Here is a 25,977-nt window from a genome sequence, read left to right on the forward strand (position 1 = left end):
CCGAAGGGTCTCGACTTGGAACGTCACCTATTCCTTTTCTCCAGAGAAGCTGCTTGACCCGCTGAGGTACTCCAGCATTTTGTGTCTACCTACGGTGTAAACCAGCACCTGCAGTTTCTGCCTACACTATTCCGTTTATTCTTTACATGTGCATGATCTCTGAACAGGAGAGACAATACTGGAACGAAAAAATAGCAGATGGCATAAACAAATATTTTCTGCCTGTCTTCATGGAACAAAACACAAAAAAACCTAGTCTAATGGGAATGAGCAGTTCGGAGAAATAATCATTGGTGAAATCTTGGTACTGGAGAAATTGGTCAGATGATGTGCAGATTCAGCAAATAATTAGTAAAGCAAATGGAATGTTGGCCAAGAGCATTTGAGTAGCAGGGTGGAGATGACTTTCTGCAATGAGACGACATCAGGAATATTGTCTACAGGTCTAATCTCCCCGTCTCAAGAAGAATACACTTGGAATGTATCCTTCCTTTGATGTGAATGTTATTAGATTATTATTAGATGGTTATCAAGAATTATTTACCACCACATTCATGAACAGCTTCATTCTTGCTATTACCAGACTCTTGAACAGAAGTCTTAGATATATGCCAATCTTCCGATCTCTAATCTACTTTTTGCAGTTCTTGCATTTTTTTTGTTATCTGCATTTTCTCTGCAGCTGTCATGATACATTTTGCACTCTGTTAATTTTATCTTTTTGGTCTACCTGATGTACTCATGGATGTATGAATAGAATTATGATCTGTCTGGGTAGCATGCAATGCAAATTTTTCACTGTATCTTGGTATATGCGAGAATAATAAATCAATAGCAATACCAGCACAGTTTTGATAAGTAGACTGACAGTCTACTGGGGACTGACAGTAACAGGACAAGATGACGCAGTGAAAATGTGAGGAATAATTTTTATTATACATTAAAAGGTAATGACAGAGCTTGGTGGTTAAAATGCAGATGATCAGTGAGGGAAATAACTTTGCAGTGCTGTCAGGGTGGAGTAAGGTAATGGGAACCAACAAAAAATGCTTCACATAGAGCCAGCGCAGATCCAATAAGCTAAGTTGTCACCTTTTGTGCTGCAATGGCTATGAAATGACCTAGTTAACTGAGGGGTTATCACCAAATACTGAACATGTTAGCCCATAAACTGATAAATAAATTATTTTACCTCTTTTAATCAACTTTGCAATCAAAGATTGTGAAAGAATACCCTTGTGGTCCATTCCTCCCTCCTGATTGTTTAAGGAATTTCACTTCAGAGATGCTTGAAGAGCTGGATGAGATTAAACTAGACAGGTTGTAGAAAAGATATATAAGGATTTTGTCAGGGCAGGAGGGCTTGATGTATAAGAAGTATTGGATAGGCATGGATAATGTGGATGGCCATGGTCTAAAACTAGAGGACCTACGTTTAAGATGAGAAGGGAAAAATTAAATAGGGATCTATGGGTCGAGTTTTCACACAGAGGATGGTGGGTATATGGAACAAACTGCCAGAAGAAACAGATGAGGCAGATGCAATTACAATGTTTGAAAGGCATTTGGACAGGTTAATGGATTGGAAAGGTTGTGAGGGATATGAGCCAAATGCCATATGAGATGAGCATAGGTAGGCAGACTGGTCGACATAGCTGTTTATATGCTGTATAACTATGACTATGGCTACAGTATTACATTACTTCTGTAATAATAATGTTGAGATAGATATTTCAGGCGTGGAAAATGGGAATAGACTGATGATTATCTTTCTCCTATCTAAATAACAGTGTAAGAAAAATAACTTGTTGGATGTTCCATTGTGTAAACGACGTAGTTAGAAATACCCCATCCACAAAACCTACCTTTTTTTTGGCATACAGAATGGAAACAGGCTTTTCGGCCCATTATGACCATGCTGACCAAGCTAGTCCCGTTTGCCTGCATTTGGTCCCTATCCCTCTAATTTTACTATCCATGTACCTGTCCAAATGCCTTTTAAATGTTCCAATTGTACCCTACAGCTTCCTCTGACTGTTAATTCCATATACATACATCCTCTAGGTGTGAAAAGGTTGCCCTCAGGTCCCTTTCAATGTTTTCCCCTCTCACCTTCAATACATGTCCTCTATTTTAAGACTATTCTGGGAAAAAGATTGTGAAAATACACTTTATCTGCCTTCCTCATGATATTATTTACCTCTGCAAAGTCACCCCTCAGCCTCCTATGCTCCTGGTAAACAAGTCCCAGCATAGCCAGTCTTGTAAGAAACTCACTCAGACTCACTTCCCAATAGGAGCACGAATGTTGCTCCCTCGCTATCAATGCCATCTGCACACTCTTTCAGAAAACTTTGCTGGAGACATTTCACAAATTCCGAGCCCTTTGCACCATGGCAGTCCCTGCCAATATGCGAGAAGCTGAAATCATCTGCTGTTACAACCCCATTATCTTTATAGCTCTTCAAAGCCAGTTCATCTGCCACTCCTTGAATGAACCAGGCTTTGTGAAAGTGAACTCATTGCACAGATGAGCCTCCTGTGTTGGCATGACCAGCATTGCCAGCTCGATTTGATTGCATCAAGAATGAATTTCTATCCATCATCCGACCTTTTGCTTTGAGCATGCACTGTCTGAGCAATGTGGAGTCTAAAAAAGTTGAGACTAATTTCTACCTCTCACAATTTGCATTTGTATAGTTTGAACAGTTCTTTATCAAACAGCTAATTTACAAGAGACAATCAAACCAGAAGACAATATTGAAAAATGAAGGGCCACATTGAAATGTTTTTTGTTGTTGTTTAGGAGTGTTCCCTAAATTAAAATTGAAACTTTAAATATTTTCTCTCCTGACTCTGTAACGCTGAGCAGTGGACAGAGACAACTCACAACTAAGAAGGACATAAAACACTCACAGAGCCAGTTAACAGTTCAGCCCTGGGGAAATCGAATCATGTTTCCTCCTGGCCCCATCAAATGAGAAATAAAATAGTTCCAGACCAAATTTTGGCAGCATAAACTCTAGACATTGCACATCAATAATGTAATAGGAGGGAACGAGGGATGTTGTTGAGCTGATTTGAATATCGCAAGTTGCCTCCTGTCTGCAGCAGGCAGATGCTCCAGAACCAGGGGTCACAGCTTAAGGATAAGGGGGAAGTCTTTTAGGACCGAGATGAGAAACATTTCTTCACACAGAGAGTGGTGAGTCTGTGGAATTCTCTGCCACAGAAGGTAGTTGAGGCCAGTTCATTGGCTATATTTAAGAGGGAGTTAGATGTGGCCCTTGTGGCTAAAGGGATCAGGGGGTATGGAGAGAAGGCAGGTACAGGTTACTGAGCTGGATGATCAGCCATGATCATATTGAATGGCGGTGCAGGCTCAAAGGGCCGAATGGCCTACTCCTGCACCTATTTTCTATGTTTCTATGTATTAGACAGTAGACTGGTGACTGGTGACAGCTGTAGGACTGCCACTTAAATGGGGTGGTAAATGACCCAATGTAATTTTCAGACTGCTACCAACAGTTTCTGCTGGGCACCCCCATGTGAAGTCAGTAGCAGTGTACTGCATGAGATTTCCCTACATGCAGCCCCTACATGCAGCCTCTAATAGCTTCTGCTATTTCCTTTGTATGGTGAGAGACATAAGAGAGCATCAGATGCTCTGTGCATTTTCTCATTTGTACAGAGATTGATTATTTCCCTGTGGTGATATTATTAAGTAAATAGATTAATCTGAATCACTTTTCAAATATGGGCAGAGCTGTTTGTTTTCAATGCTGCAAAACCACAGTTCATTGTGCTGAATCTGTTGAATATCTTTTCAGAATTAATCCTGTATTTTTTTAAATTTCTTGGAGGTTTTCCTCAATATGCATTTTACCACCGTTTAACAGCTGTGTTATTATGTACTATCACAGGCTTGACATACAGAATGAATTATAAGGCCACTTTTGTCTACATAACAAATAGTTTTGAGGTAGTCATCTACAATAATGTATTGCTAAGGATGATGTGTGACCATATTACAAAGGGGTGACATAATTAATTAATCCCAAGAAAAAAAACCTGTAATCAAGTAACATTCGAGCATATGGTTTGCCATCACGTACTGATAGTGATGACATTCATCTTCCCAGCAATGATCCAGTAATTACATTTGAACATTGCTTTAATCTGCAAATAGTCAAACAATGCTATCTCTTTCATTGGGGAAATCCAAGGCTCCATGTTGAATACTTTTCTGAAAGTAAGTCGACCTCTGTAATTCAGATGCAATGAGGTTGTGAGCAGGCTATGCTCATAAGGAGGTAATCATCCTATTAACTTATGGCCATATTTATCTTACACAATTGGTTAATTTTAAATGGGGTTATAAATATATAAACATACTAGACCATTTCAAATGCCATTACTCAGGAATAGGTGAAGGCTTATGTGCATGCACGATTAGTCAAATATCAGTGATGGGGGAATTGATATTGGAAAGGTGAAGGGCATGGTGTAACTTCAAAAGGAGCATTGGTAATCAAAAATATTGATGAATAATTGCTTACGTATGGGGAATGCATTATACAGCATGGAGAATTCGATGCACAGAATGCAGAAATTCTGTAAAGGAATGAGTACAGGTGACCCATGGCAGCTGCAGTCATAAATCCCAAAAGGTTTCAATTTCCCAATATTTAATGCAATAATTGTCACCTTCACTTCCTGGGTAGTTCTCCAGTGGAATGGATCAACAACGTATTGTAAAAATGTCCCATTACAAAATCAGACCGATAACATAAACATTTAGCCCAATAAAAATTCAATGGGATCGGCAACATCCATGGAGGGAGTGAACAGATGACGTTTCAGATGAATAGTGAGAAGCCTGGATAGAGTGGATGTGGAGAGGATGTTTCCATTAGTGGGAGACTCTAGGACTAGAGGTCATAACCTCAGAAGAAAAGGGCGTACATTTAGAAAATAAATTAGGAGGAATTAGTCAGAGGGTGATGAATCTGTGGAATTCATTGCCACAGAAGGTGGTGGAGGCCAAGTTAATTGACATTTTTAAGGCGGAGGTTGATAGATTCTTGATTAGTACTGGTGACAGGGGTAATGGAGAGAAGGCAGGAGAATGAGCTTGAGAAGGAAAGAGAGATCAGCCATGATTGAATGGAGTAGACGATAGGACGAATGGCCTAATTCTGTTCCTATAACTTATGAATATATGAACATGATTGGAGTAAGGGGGAGAAAGCTAGAAAAGAAAGGAGGGGTGGTAAAAGGCCTGGCATTTGATAGGTGGGTACTGGTAATCGCTGTGTGTTTGGAAGATGGATGGAGAGTTGGGTGGACAGAGAAGAGTGAACCAAGGAGTAAACCACCTAGTGCACTTATTTAATCTTGTCTATCACTTTCGATAATAATAATAATAATAAACATTTATTTTATATACCGCTTTTCCAAGTGCTCAAAGACGCTTTACAAAAACAGTCATGACATAAAAACAAACAGATGAACTGTCCTGACGGAGAAGCGGCGAACAAATAGCGCCAGCGTCCTCTCACGTCAGGGTCCGGCAGTAGACAATAAAGAACACAAGACACACAATTACAATTTTTAACACAAACAGCCATCACAGTGATTGCTCCAGGCACACCCTCACTGTGATGGAAGGCAAAGAAAAGTCTTATCTCCTCCTCATTCTTCTCCCATGCTGCCACGAGGCGATCGAGGCTCCCGACTTTTGAAGCCCCCACTGGGTGATGGAAAGTCCCAGGGCCGAGCCGAGCAGGCCGATGAAGGTCCTGAGCCCCCACCGGGCGATGGAAGGTGCCGCGGCCTGGCCACGCAGGGCGATGAAGGGCCTGCGAGCGGGTCAATCAAACCTCGCGCTCCGGGGCGGTCGAAGCTGCTACGGCTGGAGCTCCCGAAAGCCGGTCGCCAGCCAGGGACCTGCGAACTCCAGATGTTGCGGTCTGCAGGGTCCACGGCCGAAGCCTCCAAGATGGTAAGTCCAGGCCCTGCGACCGGAGCCTTCAAGGTCGATCCCAGCTGGAGGCCGCCGACTCCACGGTGTTAGGCCGTAGCGCGAACGGAGATACGACACGGTAAAGGTCGCATCTCCGTTGAGGAGGAGATTGGAAAAAAGGTTTCCCCCACCCCCTCACCACCCCCTACATATACAGAGTTAAAAATAAATCAAAACGTAGATTTAAACGATGACAATAGACAAACACAAAAAAAAAGACAGAGAGACTGCCGGTGAGCCGCAGCTGCAGAATGCAGCCACGCCCGATACTCCCGATGTGGTTCCTTTTACATCGGCAAGACCAAGCGTAGATTAGGCAATATTTTCGCAGAACACTTGCACTCTGTCTGCCAAGGTTACTGGATCTCCCGGGTGCTATTCCCATTCCAATACTTACATTTCTGTCTTTTGTCTCCCCCTCTACTCCAATGAACATGCAAACTGGAGGAACGGCAACTGATAGACACTGCTTGAAATGCCATTTGCATGATTAAAACTGTAATTCTTAAAATAAGAACATAAGAAACAGGAGCAGGAGGGGTTTAATTGGCCCCTCATGCCTGATAAAATGTTGCGCTCAACACCCTGTTTGTGTTCTTTTTTTATATTCTTTCCCTCTCCTGTGGTTCAAATGTCCGTCTTGAATGCAATTCAGTGACCCTGCCTCTACAGCTTGCTGGGCCAGAGAATTTCAATGATTCATGACTGCCCGAGAGAAGAAATTCTTCCTCCTCATTTCCATCATAACTGGGTTACTCTTTATTCTAAGACTGTAACCCCCTCTCCAGTTCTAGATACCCCTATCAGCAACTACTGTGTTAATCCCACTTAGAATCTAATGGAACTCATATTACTCTCATTCTTTTAAATTCCACTGAGTATAGGCACAGGTTGTTCAACATTTTCTCATGAGTCAAGCCAAAAATGATTCACGTTTACCTACTGTGCACTGCGTCCATTGCATTATATCTTAAATATGGAGAAAAAAACTGCACATACAGTACTAGAGATTAAAACGTGAAGCAAAATACTATGGAAGCTGGAAAGCTGATGTGAGTAATAATATTGCAGCAAACAATATACACAAGAAAGTGTAATAAAATAAACATATAAGTATAAATATAAAGCCTTTATTTTTATAAAAGAGATTTGAACTGAAACTACATTTCTGCCTTCACACAACATTCCTAGTCTGCTGAATATGACCAGCATATCCTGTTTTTACCTCAAAAATTGAGACTTTGTAAATTCATGCATTTTTTTAAAGCCTGTTCCCTTATAAAATTGGCTAAAAGTCTAGATAATAGCTCACTACAGAGTACAACTTAAAAAATGTTTGCAAGCTCTTTATTTTCCCGGATGTACTTGGTAACACACGCATTAAACCATCGTATCTACTGTAAATAATTGATTTCATCTGACCCTGCTCCTGTTTAAGCTGGATCTTCAAAGACATAATAAGTTACCTGCAGTAACATTTGTGAAATATTATCAAAAGATTGTGTAGTGCGGTCTTCATGCAGGTTAAATAAAAACTGTATTGTCATTGATGGGTCATCAATGGCAATATCCCACCATTTACATTGGCAAGGCCTGGAGGTATGCCAGTTTAATATGTTCATTAATTCATTTTGACATGTGAAGTTTATTTGAAAATGCATGAGAAATATGTTGTAAAGTGAGTTATATTTCAACAAGGGCGTTGGTGCAAACTGAGGGGATACTGCAGTCTTTTACTTTTATGTCGTCCGCACCATATAATTTTTTCCATACGTTTGGTAAATGTTACTGCGGGTAACTTATTATAAACCATGTCAAGAATTTACTCAATTAATTCTGGAGCATCCCTCAAAACAATTACAGCATCCAGTACGTGCTGTCATCATTTCTTTGCACATAAGCCCCAAAAAGATTTAAAATGGAAGGTCAGGTCTTGAAGTGGAAGTGGCGGCGCCTAACGGCTGCGGCTCGCTAGCAGTCTGTTCGTCTTTTTCCTTTTTTTTTGTTGTGTGTCGGTGTTGGGATGGGTTTTTTTTTTTTTTGGTTGTGTATGTGTGGGGGGTGGTGGTGTGGGTGGGGGGGTGGTGGTGTGGGTGGGGGGGTGGTGGTGTGGGTGGGGGGGTGGGGGAAACCTTTCTCTTTTAGGTCTCTTCCTCACGGCGCGGGGTGGGGCTCGGCCGCGGGGCCTTCCATTGCCCGGCGCGGCGCGGCCGCTGGACTTAACATCGCCCGGCACGGCTTGGCCGCTGGACTTAACAGTGCCCAGTGCGGCTTGGCCGCGGGGCCTTCCATCGCCCGGTGCTGCTCGGCCGCTGGACTTAACAGTGCCCGGTGCGGCTTGGCCGCGGGGCCTTCCATCGCCTGGTGCGGCTCGGCCGCGGGGCCTAACATCGCTGGTGCGGCTCGGCCGCTGGACTTAACAGTGCCCGGTGCGGCTCGGCCGCGGGGCCTAACATCGCCCGGCGCGGCTCGGCTGCGGGACTTTGCTGCGCACGGCTCGGCCGCGGGGCCTAACACCGCTGGTGCAGCTCGGCCGCTGGACTTAACAGTGCCCGGTGCGGCTCGGCCGCGGGGCCTAACATCGCCCGGCTCGGCCGCGAGACGTTTCAGCGCCCGGTGCGACTCGGCCGCGGAGACTTCCATCCCCTTGCGGGGACTGTGCGGGTCGGTCGGGGACGAGTTGTCTGTCCGTGGGCGTGGGGAAGAGAGTGGAAGTTTTGTTGCCTCCATCACAGTGAGGGGGTGTTTGGAGTCACTGTGATGGATGTTTGTGTTGGGGTCATGGTGTCTTGTGTTCTTTTTTGTGTGTGACTGCTATGTAGTTTCGTTCGGTACCTTGGTACCGAATGACAAATAAAGCTCTGTTGCTGTTGCTAAGTCAATATTCTGATGAAAGGTCATTGACATGAAACCTTAAATAATTTTCTCCCTTCACAGTTCCCGCCTGACCTGTTGACCTGTTGAGCATATCTAACATTAGTAGAATTAGGCCATTCGGCCCGTCAAGTCTACTCCGCCATTCAATCGTGCCCGATCTATCTCGCCTTCCTAACCCCATCCTCCTGCCTTCTCCCCATAACCTCTGATACCTGTGCTAATCAAATATCTATCTATCTCTACCTTAAAAATATCCACTGACTTGGCCTCTGAAGCCTTCTGTGGCAAAGAATTACACGGATTCACCACCTTCTGACTAAAGAAATTTCTCCTCATCTCCTTCCTAAAAGAACATCCTTTAATTCTGAGGCTATGACCTCAAGTCCTAGACTCTCCCTCTAGTGGAAACATCCTCTCCACATCCACTCTATCCAAGCCTTTCACTATTCTGTATGTTTCAATGAAGTGCTTCCTCATTCTTCTAAACTCCAGCGACTACAGGCTCAGTGCCGACAAACACTCATCATAGGTTAGCCCACTCATTCCTGGGATCATTCTTGTAAACCTCCTCTGGAGCCTTCCCAGAGCCAGCACATCATTCCTCAGATATGGTGCCCAAAATTGCTCACAATATTCCAAATGCGGTCTCACCAGCGCCTTATAGAGCCTCAGCATTACATCCCTGTTCTTTTCTGTTTATATTCCTAGTAATTTTTTGTGAGAACTGTATTTCAGGCAATGTGGCAAATGAGAGGCCTATGAACACTTCACAAGTGTCAATGGGCTTCTTACTGGGGAAACAGCAGAGAAGATCATGTTTCGCCATAATCAGAGGGAATCCCTTGATGTGTTTTTAAATAGCAGGGGGACATGGTAAAGTAAAATGAGGAGAGGAAGAGGTGAGAGGAAATGGGGTCTTACTTTCCATGCCCTCATGGGTTTGAGTCGATTCATCTTGAAGTTGGCAAACAAAAGAACAAATTGGCTGGGGAATGGGGGTAGGGGGGTGGAAACAATCAGACTGGAGAGAGCAACAGTAATGGCAACTGGCTGATCTGTTTACAAGCATAAACTGAAGATCCGGTACTGCAAGTCGTGCAGTACTGGTCCAGTAAAAGAGATGACACCCTTCGTGACTGGTTTGAGTCAGTGGACTGGTCCATATTCAAGGACTCTGCCGCTGATCTAGACGGATGAACTAATGCTGTCACAGACTTCATCAACAAGTGGGTAGAAGACTGTGAACCGAAGAATTCTCGATTCATGCATGCATGAATACATGCATTCACGAACCGGAAACCATGGATGAATCGTAACGTCCAATCCCAGATGATTCCCGAGCAGTACAAGAAAACTATACACAATTCGCAGAGCTATTAAGGATGCCAGGGGGGAATGCCATGGATACGCATAGATTATAACATGCAACACTTGCCACAATGGGCTACAAAGCAAAGGCAGCAGTACTGCTGGGAACAGCAGGTCTCTTCCTGATGAACTCGATACATTCTACGCACTCTTATAACAGAACGCTGGTGGAGGGATAACACCCGCCCCACCAGTCTCAGGTGGGCCTGTACCAATGGGTTCATTTCCTCCCGCCTAGACTACTGCAACTCCCTATAGGGCGGCACGGTAGCGCAGCGGTAGAGTTGCTGCTTTACAGCGAATGTAGCGCCGGAGACTCACGTTCGATCCTGACTACGGGTGCTGCACTGTAAGGAGTTTGTACGTTCTCCCCGTGACCTGCGTGGGTTTTCTCCGAGATCTTCGGTTTCCTCCCACACTCCAAAGACGTACAGGTATGTAGGTTAATTGGCTGGGTAAATGTAAAAATTGTCCCTAGTGGGTGTAGGATAGTGTTGATGTACGGGGGTCGCTGAGCGGCACGGACTTGGAGGGCCGAAAAGGCCTGTTTCCGGCTGTATATATATGATATGATACACTGGGATCAGCCAATCTTCCCTGTCCCGCCTGCAACTGGTCCAAAACGCCGCAGCGAGACTCCTGACGGGTACCCGTAAAAGGGACCACATCACCCCAATTCTGGCCTCTCTCCACTGGCTCCCTGTACGGTACAGAATCAACTTCAAGCTCCTCCTATTCACGTATAAAGCCCTAAATGGACATTCCCCCCCCTACATCAAAAATCTTCTAACCCACCTCTCTAACTCCAGGTCCCTCAGGTCGGCCGACGTGGGGCTACTCACTATCCCGCGGTCTAGGCTTAAGCTCAGGGGTGACCGTGCTTTTGCGGTTGCAGCTCCTAGACTGTAGAACAGCATCCCTCTCACCATCAGAACTGCCCCCTCCATCGACTCCTTTAAGTCCAGGCTCAAAACCTATTTCTACTCCCTAGCGTTTGAGGCTCATTGAGGAGGCGCTGTGAACTGTTTGCGTGCTACTGTATGTTTCATTTTTTTCCTTAGTACCTAATCAGATGTACAGCACTTTGGTCAACGTGGGTTGTTTTTAAATGTGCTATACAAATAAAATTGACTTGACTTGAATGGTTACGGTGGCAAACGTAAGACTAGGCATTGTGAGAGTGAATCGACGGAAAGCAACTAGTCTAGATGGAGTCCCTGGCCGTGTCCTCAGGACCTGTGTGGATCAATGGTTCCTTATTATCACATGTGCCGGGGTACAGTGAAATTTCTTATTTGCATACAGTTCAGTAAATGATACTAGACATAAACACAATCCCAGATTAAGTACAAAGTGTATATAAATAGTCCACTGAGACAGGAAGCCAGTCGCCAGGTTTGGGCTCCATTGTCAAAGTCCAATTTGCTTTAGTGCAGCTGGCCATAAAGGACCATTGTCTGGCCAAGCGAAGCTGTAGGCGTCCTCCACCGTTTCTCCACAGCTCTCTGTGGTGCTGCAGGCTGCATCTGGTCCATGCCCTTGGTCTGAAACGGCTCCTGATCCAGGCATGCCCCAGACTACTGCAGAGTTTCCTGCCATCACCACGGTCTGGATAACCCAGCGAACCATCATCTCTGTCCTCGCCCAGCCACTGTGGGCTCCTCTTGGAGCCGACCTTGAGGGCATGGAAAGTAAGACCCCATTTCCTCTCACCGGCCCTTTGTTCTTGTGCCTGCTGTCATCTTGACTCTTTCCACCCTTCTCTCCTGTCCTGGAGGACAAGCAGTGGCCGGGCTCAGCAGCTTCCCTCTTCAAGGTGGATTTCCCAGTTCCTTGGCCTGCTGCCAGGGGATAGCTGTGGCACAATGGTCTTCTGCAGCGTGGCACAATGGCCTTCTGGATCAGCTGGCAGAGGTAGTCACAGACATCTTTAACCTCTCTCTATTCCATTCTGGGGTCCTGACCTGCTTCAAAATGACCACCATCATCTCTGTGTCAAAGAAAAGTAAGGGAGCGTGCCTCATTGACTCCAACCTGCCTTGATTCAATGCCATTTGCTTACCGTCCCAACAGGTCCATAGCAGTCACCGTCTCTCTGGCCCTAAACTCATCTCTGGAACACCTAATCAACAAGGACTCCCACGTTAACCTCCTATTTATCAACAAAAGCACCATCTTCTATACCATAATCCCATCCAATTCATCTGCAAACTCCACAAACCTCCATCTCTATGAGCATTGAATTATACAACTTCAGTTCGCTAACCAACAAATATCAACACCCCCCCCACTTTATTTCCCTCTGTACCCTGTGCCCTATCTGGCTTCACACACATCTCTCGCCTTCCCTCGTCCCTGTACCCTTCCACCAATAATCCTTTGTCTGGTTTCATAATTGAAGGTGCCGCAGTGGCTACCTCGCCCACAGTCTGTCTCATCCTTTTCTTCTTTGTTGTTTTTATTATGTGTTAAATGTACTGTATGTTTTAGCGTTCTTTAGCTTTGTTTTATCTGGGTGGTGGGGGGATGGTGGGGGTGTTGGACGTTGGGGGAAACTTTTTTAAATCTCTTACCTCGACGGAGATGCGATTTTTTTCCGTATTGTATTTCCATCCGCAATGCGGCCAAACACCGAGGAGCTGGTGGCCTCTTGCTGAGGATTGACCTTGGGAGCTCCAACCACGGGAGCCTGCAGGACTTAACATCATGGAGCTGGCGGTCCCTGTAGGGGTTTCACCTTGGGAGCTCCAACCACGGGAGCCTGCAGGACTTAACATCATGGAGCTGGCGGTCCCTGTTTGGGTTTGACCTTGGAGCTCCAACCACAGGAGCCTGCAGACTTTAACATCGTGGAACTCACAGTCCCTTGGTTCGGGATCAACTTCGAGAGCTCCAGGCTGCAGGGGCTTCGACTACCCCGATCGTGGGAGTTTCGACCGCCCTGACGCGGGGGCTTCGATCGCCGGCTGCGGGAGCTTCGACCGCTCCGACTGCGGATGGTTCGACTGCCCCGTCCGCGGGAGAATAAAGAGTGAAAGGGATTAGACTTTATTGCCTTCCATCCCAGTGAGGAATGTTGGGATCCACTGTGGTGAATGTTTATGTTAACTTTTATGTAGTTGTGTGTTTTGCTGCTTTTTTTAGTATGACTGTATGGTAATTCGAGTTTCACTGTACCTTAATTGGTACATTTGACAATAAAATACCCTTTGAACCCTTTGATAATTTGCACCTCTTCTATACTTATCTCATGCTTTTTGTCTTTTCATTTCTGGCCTTTGTCCCACTATCTGCCTGTCACCACCCCCCCCCCCCCCCCCTCCCCCCACCACCACCCCTTCCTCATCTGTATCCAATTATAACTTGCCATGTCTTGTCCTGCCCCCACTCTTCCATCTTACTGCCTCCCCCTCCCCACCCACCACTGCAATCAGTCTGAAGAAGGGTTCCGACCTGAAACATTATCTTTCCATGTTCTCCAGCGATCCTGCCTGACCCACTGAATTACTCCAGCACTTTGCGTCTTTTCTTCACAACTCTTAACTCATGGACCTAAGAATCAGCTGCCCCCCCCTCTGCCACTAGATCCTTGACTTTATGACTCACAGGCTTCAATTAGAGGGGATATGTAATAAAACCTCCTCCACAATAATTCTCCACACTGGAGCCCTGCAAGAATGTTTCCTGAGTCTCCTACTAAACTCCCTGTACACACAATTCTAAGGCCTGTTATACGAGAATTTTGCCCGAACAGTCTGTGACCCATAGCCCTATATTTAAAGCCCATAGCCCTATATTTAAAGCCCATAGCGCTATGTTTAAAGCCCATAGCGCTATGTTTAAAGCCCATAGCGCTATATTTAAAGCCCATAGCGCTATGTTTAAAGCCAATAGCACTGTTTAAAGCCCATAGCGCTATGTTTAACGCCCATAGCGCTATATTTAAAGCCCATAGCGCTATATTTAAAGCCCATAGCGCTATGTTTAAAGCCCATAGCACTATGTTTAAAGCCCATAGCACTATGTTTAAAGCCCATAGCACTGTGGCAGGTAGCGCTATATTTAGAACCCATAGCGCTGCAGCCGACAGCTCTTTGTTTGAATCCCCACGCGTTAAGCTGACAGCGCTCTGTTTAAAACTATGCGCGCCAAACCGGCCGCACCGTGTGTATTACCCTTACCGTACGGGCCAAGTCTGTAACGCTGTGTATTGATTTGCACACCAATTCTGTAACACCATGTGTATTGCTTTACGTGCCAGACTGCAGCTGATAACGTTTTGTTTCCAAAGGGGAGGGGGGTGCCTTGCTCAGATGCAGTCCCCTGCCAATGGTTGCAGTTGTAACTTAGCAGACGAGTGTGCCTCTTTTCTGTTCTACTGGTCAGATCCTTGAACCTGTTCCCTTGTAACATTTGGCGTAGTAGGCAGGATCTGACGAATACAATAGAAAAATGTCTCGTAAACAGAAATCAAACAGTCCAGAGGAGTACCACATTCTGGGGTGGACCGACAATACCGAGGGGTTTGGGGCTCTGGCTAATCTCCTGGCGGCTCAGGAGACGACAGTCGACTAGACCGATCCCCATCATGTTACATTGGGTTACCATCTTGTTTCGGTGCTGCGGGATAGTGGATTTCCCCAAAAAAGGGGGAGTCAACAGGGGGCATTCTGGTTTCCAGCCACCAGAATTAGGAAGCAACATGAGGCCATGGCGAAGAAAGAGCAGAGAATAATTGAATTAGAGCAACATTTAGAGCAATTGAATCAACGTTGCTTAACCATGGCCAACTCTGTTTGCTGGGCACAAACCCGAGCCCAGGAAATGGAGGACAAAAACGTTGATATGGCATGTAAATTAATAAAGGTGAAACAAGAAGATGCGGCCCGGAGGTTCAATTGGATTCTGGACCCAGTCAAGGTCCTTGCCTTAGTAAAAAGGGGAGTGGGCCCGGACACATGGGAGGGGGACAGGAATTGTTGGTCAAAGGACAGTTGTTAGGAGCAAAGAGGTCCTTCTACAGTTGTTAGGAGCAAAGAGGTCCTTCTACAGTTGTACCGGGCCCTGGTAAGACCGCACCTGGAGTACTGTGTGCAGTTTTGGTCTCCAAATTTGAGGAAGGATATTCTTGCTATTGAGGGCGTGCAGCGTTGGTTCACTAGGTTAATTCCCGGAATGGCGGGACTGTCGTATATTGAAAGGCTGGAGCAATTAGGCTTGTATACACTGGAATTTAGAAGGATGAGGGGGGATCTTATTGAAACATATCAGATAATTAGGGGATTGGACACATTAGAGGCAGGAAACATGTTCCCAATGTTGGGGGAGTCCAGAACAAGGGGCCACAGTTTAAGAATAAGGGGTAGGCCATTTAGAACGGAGATGAGGAAGAACTTTTTCAGTCAGAGAGTGGTGAAGGTGTGGAATTCTCTGCCTCAGAAGGCAGTGGAGGCCAGTTCGTTGGATGCTTTCAAGAGAGAGCTGGATAGAGCTCTTAAGGATAGCGGAGTGAGGGGGTATGGGGAGAAGGGAGGAACGGGGTACTGATTGAGAGAGATCAGCCATGATCGCATTGAATGGTGGTGCTGGCTCGAAGGGCTAAATGGCCTACTCCTGCACCTATTGTCTATTGTCTATTGTCTATTGTCCTGTAATTCCCCCGCCCCTATATGTGCCGCTCGTCCCATTAGCCCCCTATTCAGATAAAGGAGGGGAAGTGAAGCAGGCCAGGCATACCAGCATGACAACCCTGGTTGAAAACATGAGGAATGGGGAGGAAGAGGGGGGTCCTTCGGCAACCACTGTCACTACCCGGGATTTCCTAGTGGAATAGTGGACCGGTTCCGCCAAAGGGCGGACACATCCTTAGCGGTCTGGCTATTAAGGATATGGGGTGCAGGGGGAGAAGGAATAGTGTTATGATAATAATAATGATAATAATCCTTTAAGGGCATGTCCCACTAAGGCGATTTTTTAGGCGACTGCCGGCGACTGTCAAAGTCGTAGCAGATCGCCAAAATTTTCTTTTACCCTACGACAATGACCACGACAATGCCAAGTCAGGTCGATACAAGTTACTTTTTTTGTGAAACTAGCACCTGGCTAAGAGATTACACCGCCTTCGAAAACATTGCGAAATCCCCGCGCTTACCTGACCGTCAAACTATCGCCTCCAATCTACCTGTCAAATGTCCTGACGGTAAATGAATTGGTTAAACAAAACTACCTTCTGGTATCTTCAAATGCCTTTTCTTAATTTAATATTGCGTGCTTCTAAATGCATCTGCGACAACCTAGCAAACCTGGGGACAGCATGCGACAGCGCCCGCAATAAGCTACGATACCTGGCGACAAGCCAGCTGTCGCCGAGAAATTTTCTATCTGGAATATTTTTCTGCGACGCGCCGAGATTTGCTACGATTCATTGAAAACTCCACACGATCATGCCCGCGACACCCCGGCGAAAGTTCGGCGACAGCCTAGTCACCGGCAGTCGCCTTAAAATCGCCTAAGTGGGACAGGCCCTTTATTCGTCCCACAACAGGGAAATTTGCAGGGTTACAGCAGCAAAGTGGATAGCAAAAATAAATAAACTTTCAGTAAAATATAAAATAACGGTAATTGTCTTTATTTACTGAGCAGTGCTGATTGTGCAGTCTGAAGGCAGCAGGAAGGAAGGACCTTATCAGATGGGGAACTGTCAGCACTCGGGGGCCTCTCATGCAACTATGGGGTAAATAATATGATGCGGTCGGATAGAGGAGCAGAGCATAGTCTATGGCAGCACACCACTGCATCGATCGCGAGAAAGTTCCCCTCTTTGCTGGATTGGGACGTGAAGTGAGAGAGGTGTGGCCCACGGTGGAGGAGGGGAGCAGTGTTCTCAGACAGTGGGCCCTCATCAGTGGCATTTACAATGGGCAGCTGGGATTCCCTGGGGAGCGAGTGCTAACCTCCACCATGGTGAGATTCCCGGTGAAAATGGCGGCTCCCCACTTGAAGGGTGGTTGTTTTCTTGGGTATACAGTGACATTCGGGCCACCGCAAAATTCCAGAAAAGGCCAGGAAAAAGATCCCGAATGCCTCGGCGTGCACCTCAAAGGTGAAGACACAGCGATTTGTGGGTCTTGGTTACTGGCGACAGCATATTCCCCACCTCACTATGATCTTAAGGCCTCTATACCAGTTATCCCGGAAAAAGACTCCCTTTGTGTGGGGACCTGACCAGCAGGTGGCGTTCGAGGCTGTGTCACCAGGACTGAACGGGCCGGCACCAGCTATCATTGGAACACCCAGACCCATGTACCTTGTGACGGACATCGGGTCCTTCACTATTCAATCGGGCGCTGTGATTGTCAGGAAGGACACGGGTGAATTATTAAGTTGGTATACTGTTGCTTGCCTGCTTGCGGTGTTCAGACGAAATGTGGACACCTCGTCCTACACTAATGTATCTCCTGTTTGAATCTGGTTTCGCACCCTCAGCCATAAATTCGCCCAACGGCTAAATGTCTCAGCGTGTTGAGTGTGTACACACATCCAGTACTACAGTGGGGGCATCCCACTGTGGGCAGTCCCCTTAAATCATAGCGGACAATTGTCCGCTTGGTCTTTTTGTAACGAGACCAGGAATAGTGTGGCTAAGAACTGCCGCTGAACCACCTTTGATTGCCAATGGCACTGCTTTGACTGGTGGTATATTCCGCCATTCAACCACTCTCGAGTGGGAAGGAAGCCCCACTTCCGCCTAAGTGGGGCCGATGAGTCAACATCCTTGAACCTTTGTAACAGGCCAAGTTCAGCTTTACCTCCATCTAAAAGTTTGCAGATGCCACCACTGTAGTGTGCCGGATCATGATGGATAAGATGGAGTACAGAAAGGAGATAGAAATCTGAAGTAACTTGATATCAGGACAATAAGTTCTTACTCAATGTCCGCAATATGAAGAAGCTCGATGGAGGCTGGGTAGAGAAAATGAATGAATGAATAAATTATACTTTATCGTCACACGTGACAGGTCACAGTAATATTCTTTGTTTTGTATACCCAAGGTATGCAAAGAGTCACCACATAAAGGGCACCGTCAAAGTTACAAAGTATTCAATATTACACAAACCATTTTTAACACATTTCATTTGTAGTCCCCCTTAGTTCTTGGCGGTTCCCCCACACCAGGACTTCCTTTGTTCTTCTTTCCCCTACTCCTCCTCGCCACGGCGTCCCCCCACACCAGGTCCTCCTTTGTTTCGGCGGCGTGTCTGCCCTCCGACATCCACGTGGCCCGTCCTCGACCGCCGACCCAATCTCCTCGCTGACCGCCAGCCCGACCTCCTCGCTGGCTCGACCTCCTCAGTAGCCCGATCTTGACCTTGACCATTGACACCCTCAACGACCGCAGGCCCCACCTCGGCCATCAACCGTTGGCCTCACCTCATCCGCCGGTGTCCTCATCAACCGCCAGCCTCACCCCCTCGACGACCGCCACCAGGTCACTCCTGACGCAGAGTCCGGCCGGGGGAATCAGCCGCCCGACTTCAATCAGCCTCAATGGTGCAGAAGTGGAAGTGGCTGAGAACTTCAAGTTCCTTGGCAATAATATTACCAATGATCTGTCATGGACCAACCACATTAATGAGACAGCCAAGAAGGCATACCTATGCATGTACTTCCTGAGTAGACTGAGGAACAAACCTCAGCATAAAACGCATATTGTAGTGTTGCATCACAGCATGGTTTGGGAACAACTCAGCCCAAGACCATAAGAAATTGCAGAGAGTTGTAGATGTTACCAGGTCAATCACACAGGATAGACTTCCCACCATTGACTCCATCTACACTTCACGCTGCCTCAGGAAAGTAGCCAACATAATCAAAGACATGTTCCACCCCGCTCATTTGTATTTCTCCCTGCTCCTGTCTGGCTGAAGGTACAGAAACTTGAAAGCATGCATCACTAGACACAGGAACGGCTTCTTCCTCTGTTATCAGGCCTCTGAATAGTCCTTTCATATGCTCGGGTACTGTCTCTGATTCACCTCTACCCCATTATAGACATTGGACTTTGTCTATGGAACTGATGCGTTACAATACACTACAATGCTTAGAACCATATTCTACACTCTGTATCTTCCCCTTTTCTCTACAGTACACGTTTGACTTCGATAGATGGTGCTTTCTGTAAAGTTGCTGTTCAGAATTTGATCGATTCATTAGTTCATTATAATTATTTTTTTGCCTCTTGTCTTTGGCATGGCCCCTTACTCCAGCGGAACATAGAAATTATCCTTCAAACAAAATCTTTCCAATTAATTTTAAGCAGAACTAACTTACTACATCAGCTAATAATAAATTTGAAATCATTTCAAAATTACTTTACAGGTAGATAAATATTTTTGCTTACTAGTTGGTCTTATAATGTTTAATTAATCAAAGTGCTGGAATCTTTCGATCATTGTGGATATAATGAGAACATTTTAATTTTAACACCTTTATAATGCAAGCGTAAAGTGTTTAATTTTTTTCACAATCTGTTATTTCCGTTCCCTCCAGCCCTATGTACTGTGACCTAATTAATGGTTTGAAAATGTTACATATTTTTAGTCGCTCCAGCATAAAGAAACATATAAACAGAATGAACCTGGCCAGCTGTATCCAATATGTCCAACTATGCAGGGTTGTCATCAATTCGTACTTGGGCCTTGTATGCATCTTCTGAAAAGAGAGAAAAATATGCTGATACATTTGATCCTTTATGACTTACAAGTACGAGGCATTAGACAAACAGCATCAATAAGTTCACTCGGATTGAAATTCTTCTATCATATTTCACATGATGTGAGCTTCATGTCAACAAATAATTTCATTGCACTGCAGTGTACATTACAATCAAATAAATTCTGTAATCTGAAATTTGAAATCTCTCGAGTTCCCCTTGTTTAGTCAATCCATGGGTTCTCCTTTGGCATTGCTACTGATTTTAAACAATAAACTCATCTCAAGGTTGTCATTATAAAACCTCTGCCCTACCCTCATATCCAAGAATCATTTGTCATTGTTCAACTGTTCAAGGTATTGTACTGCTGTGTTTCTTGGAGCATTTCATTCAGATGAAAATGACATATGGGTCTATTGTCTCTTCTCCCCAAGCAAAGAAAACACTTTCACAGGCACTCTTTCAAGATGATAATACCCCTTTCATCTCAGGTCTCTGTGGAATTGTTTAAAGTGCTATTTTCTCTGAGTGGAAATATTTTTTTGTTGCTTCTCTATAACATGACAAGTAATCATACAACTATTACAACTTCTGCAACTTCAGGGACAGGGAAAGATTGCTCTTGCATTGACCAGCACCACTGGCAGACTAACCCTCACAAATTATTATTAAATAGAATGAAACTGCTTCACTCCAGTCTTGTAGATCTTTATTGGACTGTCCACTGTGGCTATCAAATTGTACAACTTCTCCCCCTTCTGTCGTGGGGTAGAAGGAGACTGAATCCCTCCCCCCCCCCCCCCCCCCCCCAATCATTGCGCATCCCCAATCCTTTCCACTTCTCACTTTAATTTCATATTTCATGTATTTTGGATTTTTATGACTGTTGGCAGATCAATTTCCATCCTGGGATAAATAAGTTCTATCGTATCGCATCGTGTCGTACTCCTGTGTAATTTGTCTGATCAAAGAATGCAGTGGGTAAATTAGCATCGACTTGGTATTCATATCAGTTAGTAACAACATTTATTTTAAGGATTACTCTGTATTGTGTTACTTTTTATCTTCCAGAAACCAATATCAATAAACAATCTTACATGTAAAATAGTTTGCCAAAGTATTGGGAAACTATGTTGTGTTTTTCCTTAGATCTAAAGTTCTTCAGTTTTGAAAGCAAGTATCTTCTTTGAGCCAAAATTCTCCATTAGCCTTTTGCCATCCATAACAAAGGTCATGCTACATTTTGATCAGGTGGTCAGAAGTGAGGATCGAAACACACCTGATGATGGTCCTGACAGAGGAACTGCAACAAAAGCAATGATCTTACAGTGCAATTTTTGCACTTATAATCCTTTCCTCCAAGTACACAGATAAATTAATACCAGTTCCTTTAGTTAATAATATAAATACCTCTCTGAAGTTACGGAAATTTGGTAGAAGGTACTTGGATTTAACACGAATGCAAAATTGAAAACTGTAATGAGAATTATAACCTGTCAATGCAGCATCCCTGAAGAACATGGATACATGACATTTCAGGCCAGGATCCTTCTTCAGACTTGCCCTTCGATTCTCACTTTTGACCACCTGATCAAAAGGTAGCATGATCTTTGAGATGTATGACTAAAGGTTACTAGAAAGTTTTAGTTCAAAGTAGATACTTGCTTTCAAAATGGATCAAATTTAAAAGATCCGAGGGAAAATACAACATAGTTTCCCAATCCGTTGGCAAACTATTTTCCAATATTATACATGTAACTTTGTTTATTGATATTGGTCTCTGGAAGATAAGTAGTAATACAATGCAGAATTATTCCAAATAAATGTTGTTGATATGAATACAAAATCAATGCTTATTCACCCACGCCAATATTTGATCACACAAATTACACTGGAGTAGGCAGTCTGATGAAGATCTACAAGACCAGAGTGAATCAGTTTAATTCTATTTAATATGAATTTATTTCAAGGGTCAGTCAAAAGAAGGGTTTCAACCTGAAATGTCACCTATCCATGTTCTCCAGAGATGCTGCCTGACTCGCTGAGTTAGTCCAACACTGTGTCTTTGTCTTGTACTTCAACATCTTCAATTCCATTTCTAATGTCTATATGTAATTTAGTAAAGCATCTGACATGGTATAACATTTTTACTGGTGCAGAAGGTTAAGGCTAATTAAATCCAAAATTGGCTTGGTGATAGGAGGCCTAGGATAGCGATGGAAGCATATTTTCCTGACTGTAAGTTTATGACTAGCGGTGAGCCATGGGGATCCATGCTGGAATCCATGTTGTTTCTGATATATATTAGCAACATGAATGTGAATGCAAAATGAATGATTAGAAGTTTGCAAAGATTGTTGTGTGGACAGTGAGGAAAGGCTACAGCAGAAAATAGATCAGCTAAATAATTGGACTGAGCATTGGCAGATTAATTCAATTCTGACAAGTGTAAGGTATTGAATTTTGGGAAATCAAATAGGGTTGGGACATATACAGTAAATGGTACAGAACTGAAGATTGTTGATGGACAGAGAGATCCAGCGGTCCAAGTCCATTGTGCTCTGAAAAGTGGATACGGTTTGAAGAAAGCACTTGATATGCTTGAGTTTATAAAGAATGTAACTTTAAAAAACACTGTAAGGCTGCCTATGGAGGATGTGGCTTTCTGTTTGCCAATCCACAGGAAGGATGTGGTTTAATGAAGAGAGTGCAGAGTGGATTCACCAGGTTGTTGCCAGGATTGGAAGACTTTAGCTCTGGGGAGAGTGTTTCAGGGCAGCAAAGAATGTGTGGATACTGGGCCATTGGGGAACACCTGGTTCCTGAGCAGTGGAGAATGTGCAATTTTTACGGTGCAGGGAATCTAAGTACACTCATAATCCTGGAAGGGGACTGGATCAAGTCACTTGCATTAATTTAGAAAAAATGATTACCTTGGACAGTAAGGGCATCCAGAATACCTGCACTCCCAGATGAACTAGCCTTTTGTGAACTGACAATGGTCACACTCTGAAGAAGAGTCTCGACCCGAAACGTCACCTATTCCTTTTCTCCAGAGATGTTGACTGACCCGCTGAGTTACTCCAGCTTTTTGTGTCTATGGTTACAGGCTGTTGTGTGAACAAACTAGCGATGGGAAATAGTGCGTAGATGGCTGCAATGGAACTGATAAAGGAAAAGACATTGAAAACTTTCAAAATAACATCTCAATGTGAGGAAGGTGCCTTTCAGGGACTACTGGGAATATAAGTGATAAATTAATGTCTTTGGAAGAAGAAAACCCTTCGCTCAGTGATGACTGTACAGCTATATCAATGTAAACTCAAGGAACAGCACCTTATCTTCCATCTGGGCAAGTTGTAACCCTTGGGACTCAATATAGAATTCAACAGTTTCTGTTAACTAGTCTTTCACGTTTGTGTCAGAACTATCAGTTCTGATGGAAGACCATCCATCTGCAATATTAACTCTGTGTTTTTGCTCCACTGATTTGCCGACTATATCCAGCATTCCTTTGTGTTATACATCTCACAGTTCCAGTATTATTTATTTTATCTCCACCTCACTTATTATCTCTCTCTATTTACAATCCCCCAGACAGATTGCCTGCAATTAACAAACATTCATCACCCTCTCAATCATTGGTGTCATCTGGACCAGTGGATATTTTCAAGGCAGAGATAGATAGATTCTGGATTAGTACAGGTGTCAGAGGTTATGGAGAGAAGGCAGGAGAATGGGGTTAGAAGAGAGAGCCATGATTGAATGGCGGAATAGACTTGATAGGCCGAATGGCCTAATTCTACTCCTATTCCTTATGACTCTCTTGGTTTCTTGGAGTCAATATCACCAACAACCTCTCCTGGGCCACCCATATAGAAGCAATGACCAAGAAATCACATCAATGCCTCTACTTCCTAACTTTTAAATTTAATTCACTTGCACCTCCTCCAACCTCACCTACTGTATCCGTTGTTCCAGGTGTCAACTCCTGTACATCGACGAGACCAAGCAGGCTCGGCGATTGTTTTGCCGAACACCTCTGCTCAGTTCACCTTAACCTTCCTGATCACCCGGTTGTTCAGCACTTCAACTCTCCCTCCCATTCCCAATCTGAACTTTCTGTTCTGGGCCTCCTCCATTGTCAGAGTGAGGCCCACCGAAAATTGGAGGAACTGCACCACATATTTCGCTTGGGTAGCTTACACCCCAGCTGCACGAATATTGAATTCTCTAACTTCAAATAGCCCTTGCTTTCCCTCTTTCTCCATCTGCTCCCCCTTCCCAGTTCTCCCACCAGTCTTACTGTCTCCGACTTCATTCCATCTCTGTCCCGCCCACTCCCCTGATATCATCTGAAGAAGGGTCTTGACCCATAACGTCACCCATTCCTTCTCTCCAGAGATGCTGCCTGTCCTGCTGAGTTACTCCAGCATTTTGTGTCTACCCTCTACTTCCTGAGAAGGCGTCACCACCTTCTACAGACGCACCACAGAAAGCATTTCATATGGATACATAGAAACATAAAAAATAGGTGCAGGAGTAGGCCATTCGGCCCTTCAGGCCAGCACCACCATTCAATAAGATCATGGCTGATACATCACAGCTTGGTTTGGGAACAGGTCTTTTCAAGACCGCAAGAAATTGCCGCAGATTGTGGACGCAGCCCAGACCATTACACAAACCAACTTCCCTTCTATTGACTCCATTTATACCTCACGTTGCCTCAGCAAGGCCGAAAGCATAATCAAGGAGGAGTCGCGCCCTGGCCACTCCGTCTTCTTCCCTCTCTCTGAAGAAGGGTCTCGACCCGAAACGTCACCCATTCCTTCTCTCCCGAGATGCTGCCTGACCTGCTGAGTTACTCCAGCATTTTGTGAATAAATCGATTTGTACCAGCATCTGCAGTTATTTTCTTATTCTTCCCTCTCTCATCAGGCAAAAGTTATAGATGTGTGAAACGCACACCTCCAGTTTCTTCCCAGCTGTTATCAGGCAACTGAATCATCCCACCACAACCAGAAAGCAGTGCTGAACTATATCCACCTCATTGGTGATCCTCGGACTATCCTTGATTGGACTTTGCTGGCTTTACCTTGCACTAAAACGTTATTCCCTTATCATGTATCTATACACCGTAAATGGCTCGATTGTAATCATGTATTAACAAATTACAATCTTTCCGCTGGTTGGTTAGCACGCAACTAAAGCTTTTCACTGTACCTCGGTATGCTTGACAATCAACTAAAAAGATGTGAACTGGTTTCCATTTTATCACGGGCATTCTGTTTTATTTCCCCTCCACCCATGCAACTTAATACACATCAGTTATCTCACTTTTCCAGTACTGAGGAAAGGTAACCTAATTATTAACTCTATTTCTCCTGCCATAGATGCTGCCCAACTTGCTGAGCACATTTGGTTTTCATTTCAGATTTTCAGCAACTGCAGTTACTTCTTTTATTTCCCATTGTATAAGTTATTATAAGTTATTAGATATTTGTGTTAAAACCTATGTTAACCATTTTATGCACAGATATTAAAAGTTATGGAGATAATTATGTTCAAGAATCAGGAGTGTTTAATTGTCATATGTACTGCCAAGAGGAACAATGAAATTGTTATTCTCATAACAGGCCTACAAAAACAGTAATATGAATAAATGTAATATTATAATTATAGGAAAAAGATGCCACAGCAACTGTGTAAGAGAGTTAGACAGAAAAGTGATTTACTGGAACAACAAATATCTAAAACAGAGTTGTCAAATAAATTGTCATATTGTAGTAACAGGTTTTGTTGATGAAAAGACTAAGAAATTTACGTAGTTAACTTTCTGTAATTAGTTAATTATGCATTTTGACAAAGGAAGTAGATAGCTGTTGGTATAATTTGAATAATAAACTTGCTTTGCTGAGTTTATTACTTGGGAGAGGAAATCAGATTTTTGTTTAAATTTGCTTATTCTCACATGTACCGAGGTACAGTGAAAAG

General features: G+C 44.4%; 1 protein-coding gene across 1 annotated transcript in view; it reads right to left on the reverse strand.

Moving 5' to 3' along the window:
• The window catches only part of rit1 (Ras-like without CAAX 1), a 213,178-nt gene that overhangs the window by 124,744 nt on the left and 62,457 nt on the right, over nucleotides 1-25,977 (reverse strand). The window contains 1 exon segment of the mRNA XM_078409941.1: nucleotides 19,909-19,982. Coding sequence (XP_078266067.1) covers nucleotides 19,909-19,982 — 74 coding nt within the window.

Source organism: Rhinoraja longicauda, chromosome 1 (assembly GCF_053455715.1).
Source record: "Rhinoraja longicauda isolate Sanriku21f chromosome 1, sRhiLon1.1, whole genome shotgun sequence".
Lineage (NCBI taxonomy): Eukaryota > Metazoa > Chordata > Chondrichthyes > Rajiformes > Arhynchobatidae > Rhinoraja > Rhinoraja longicauda.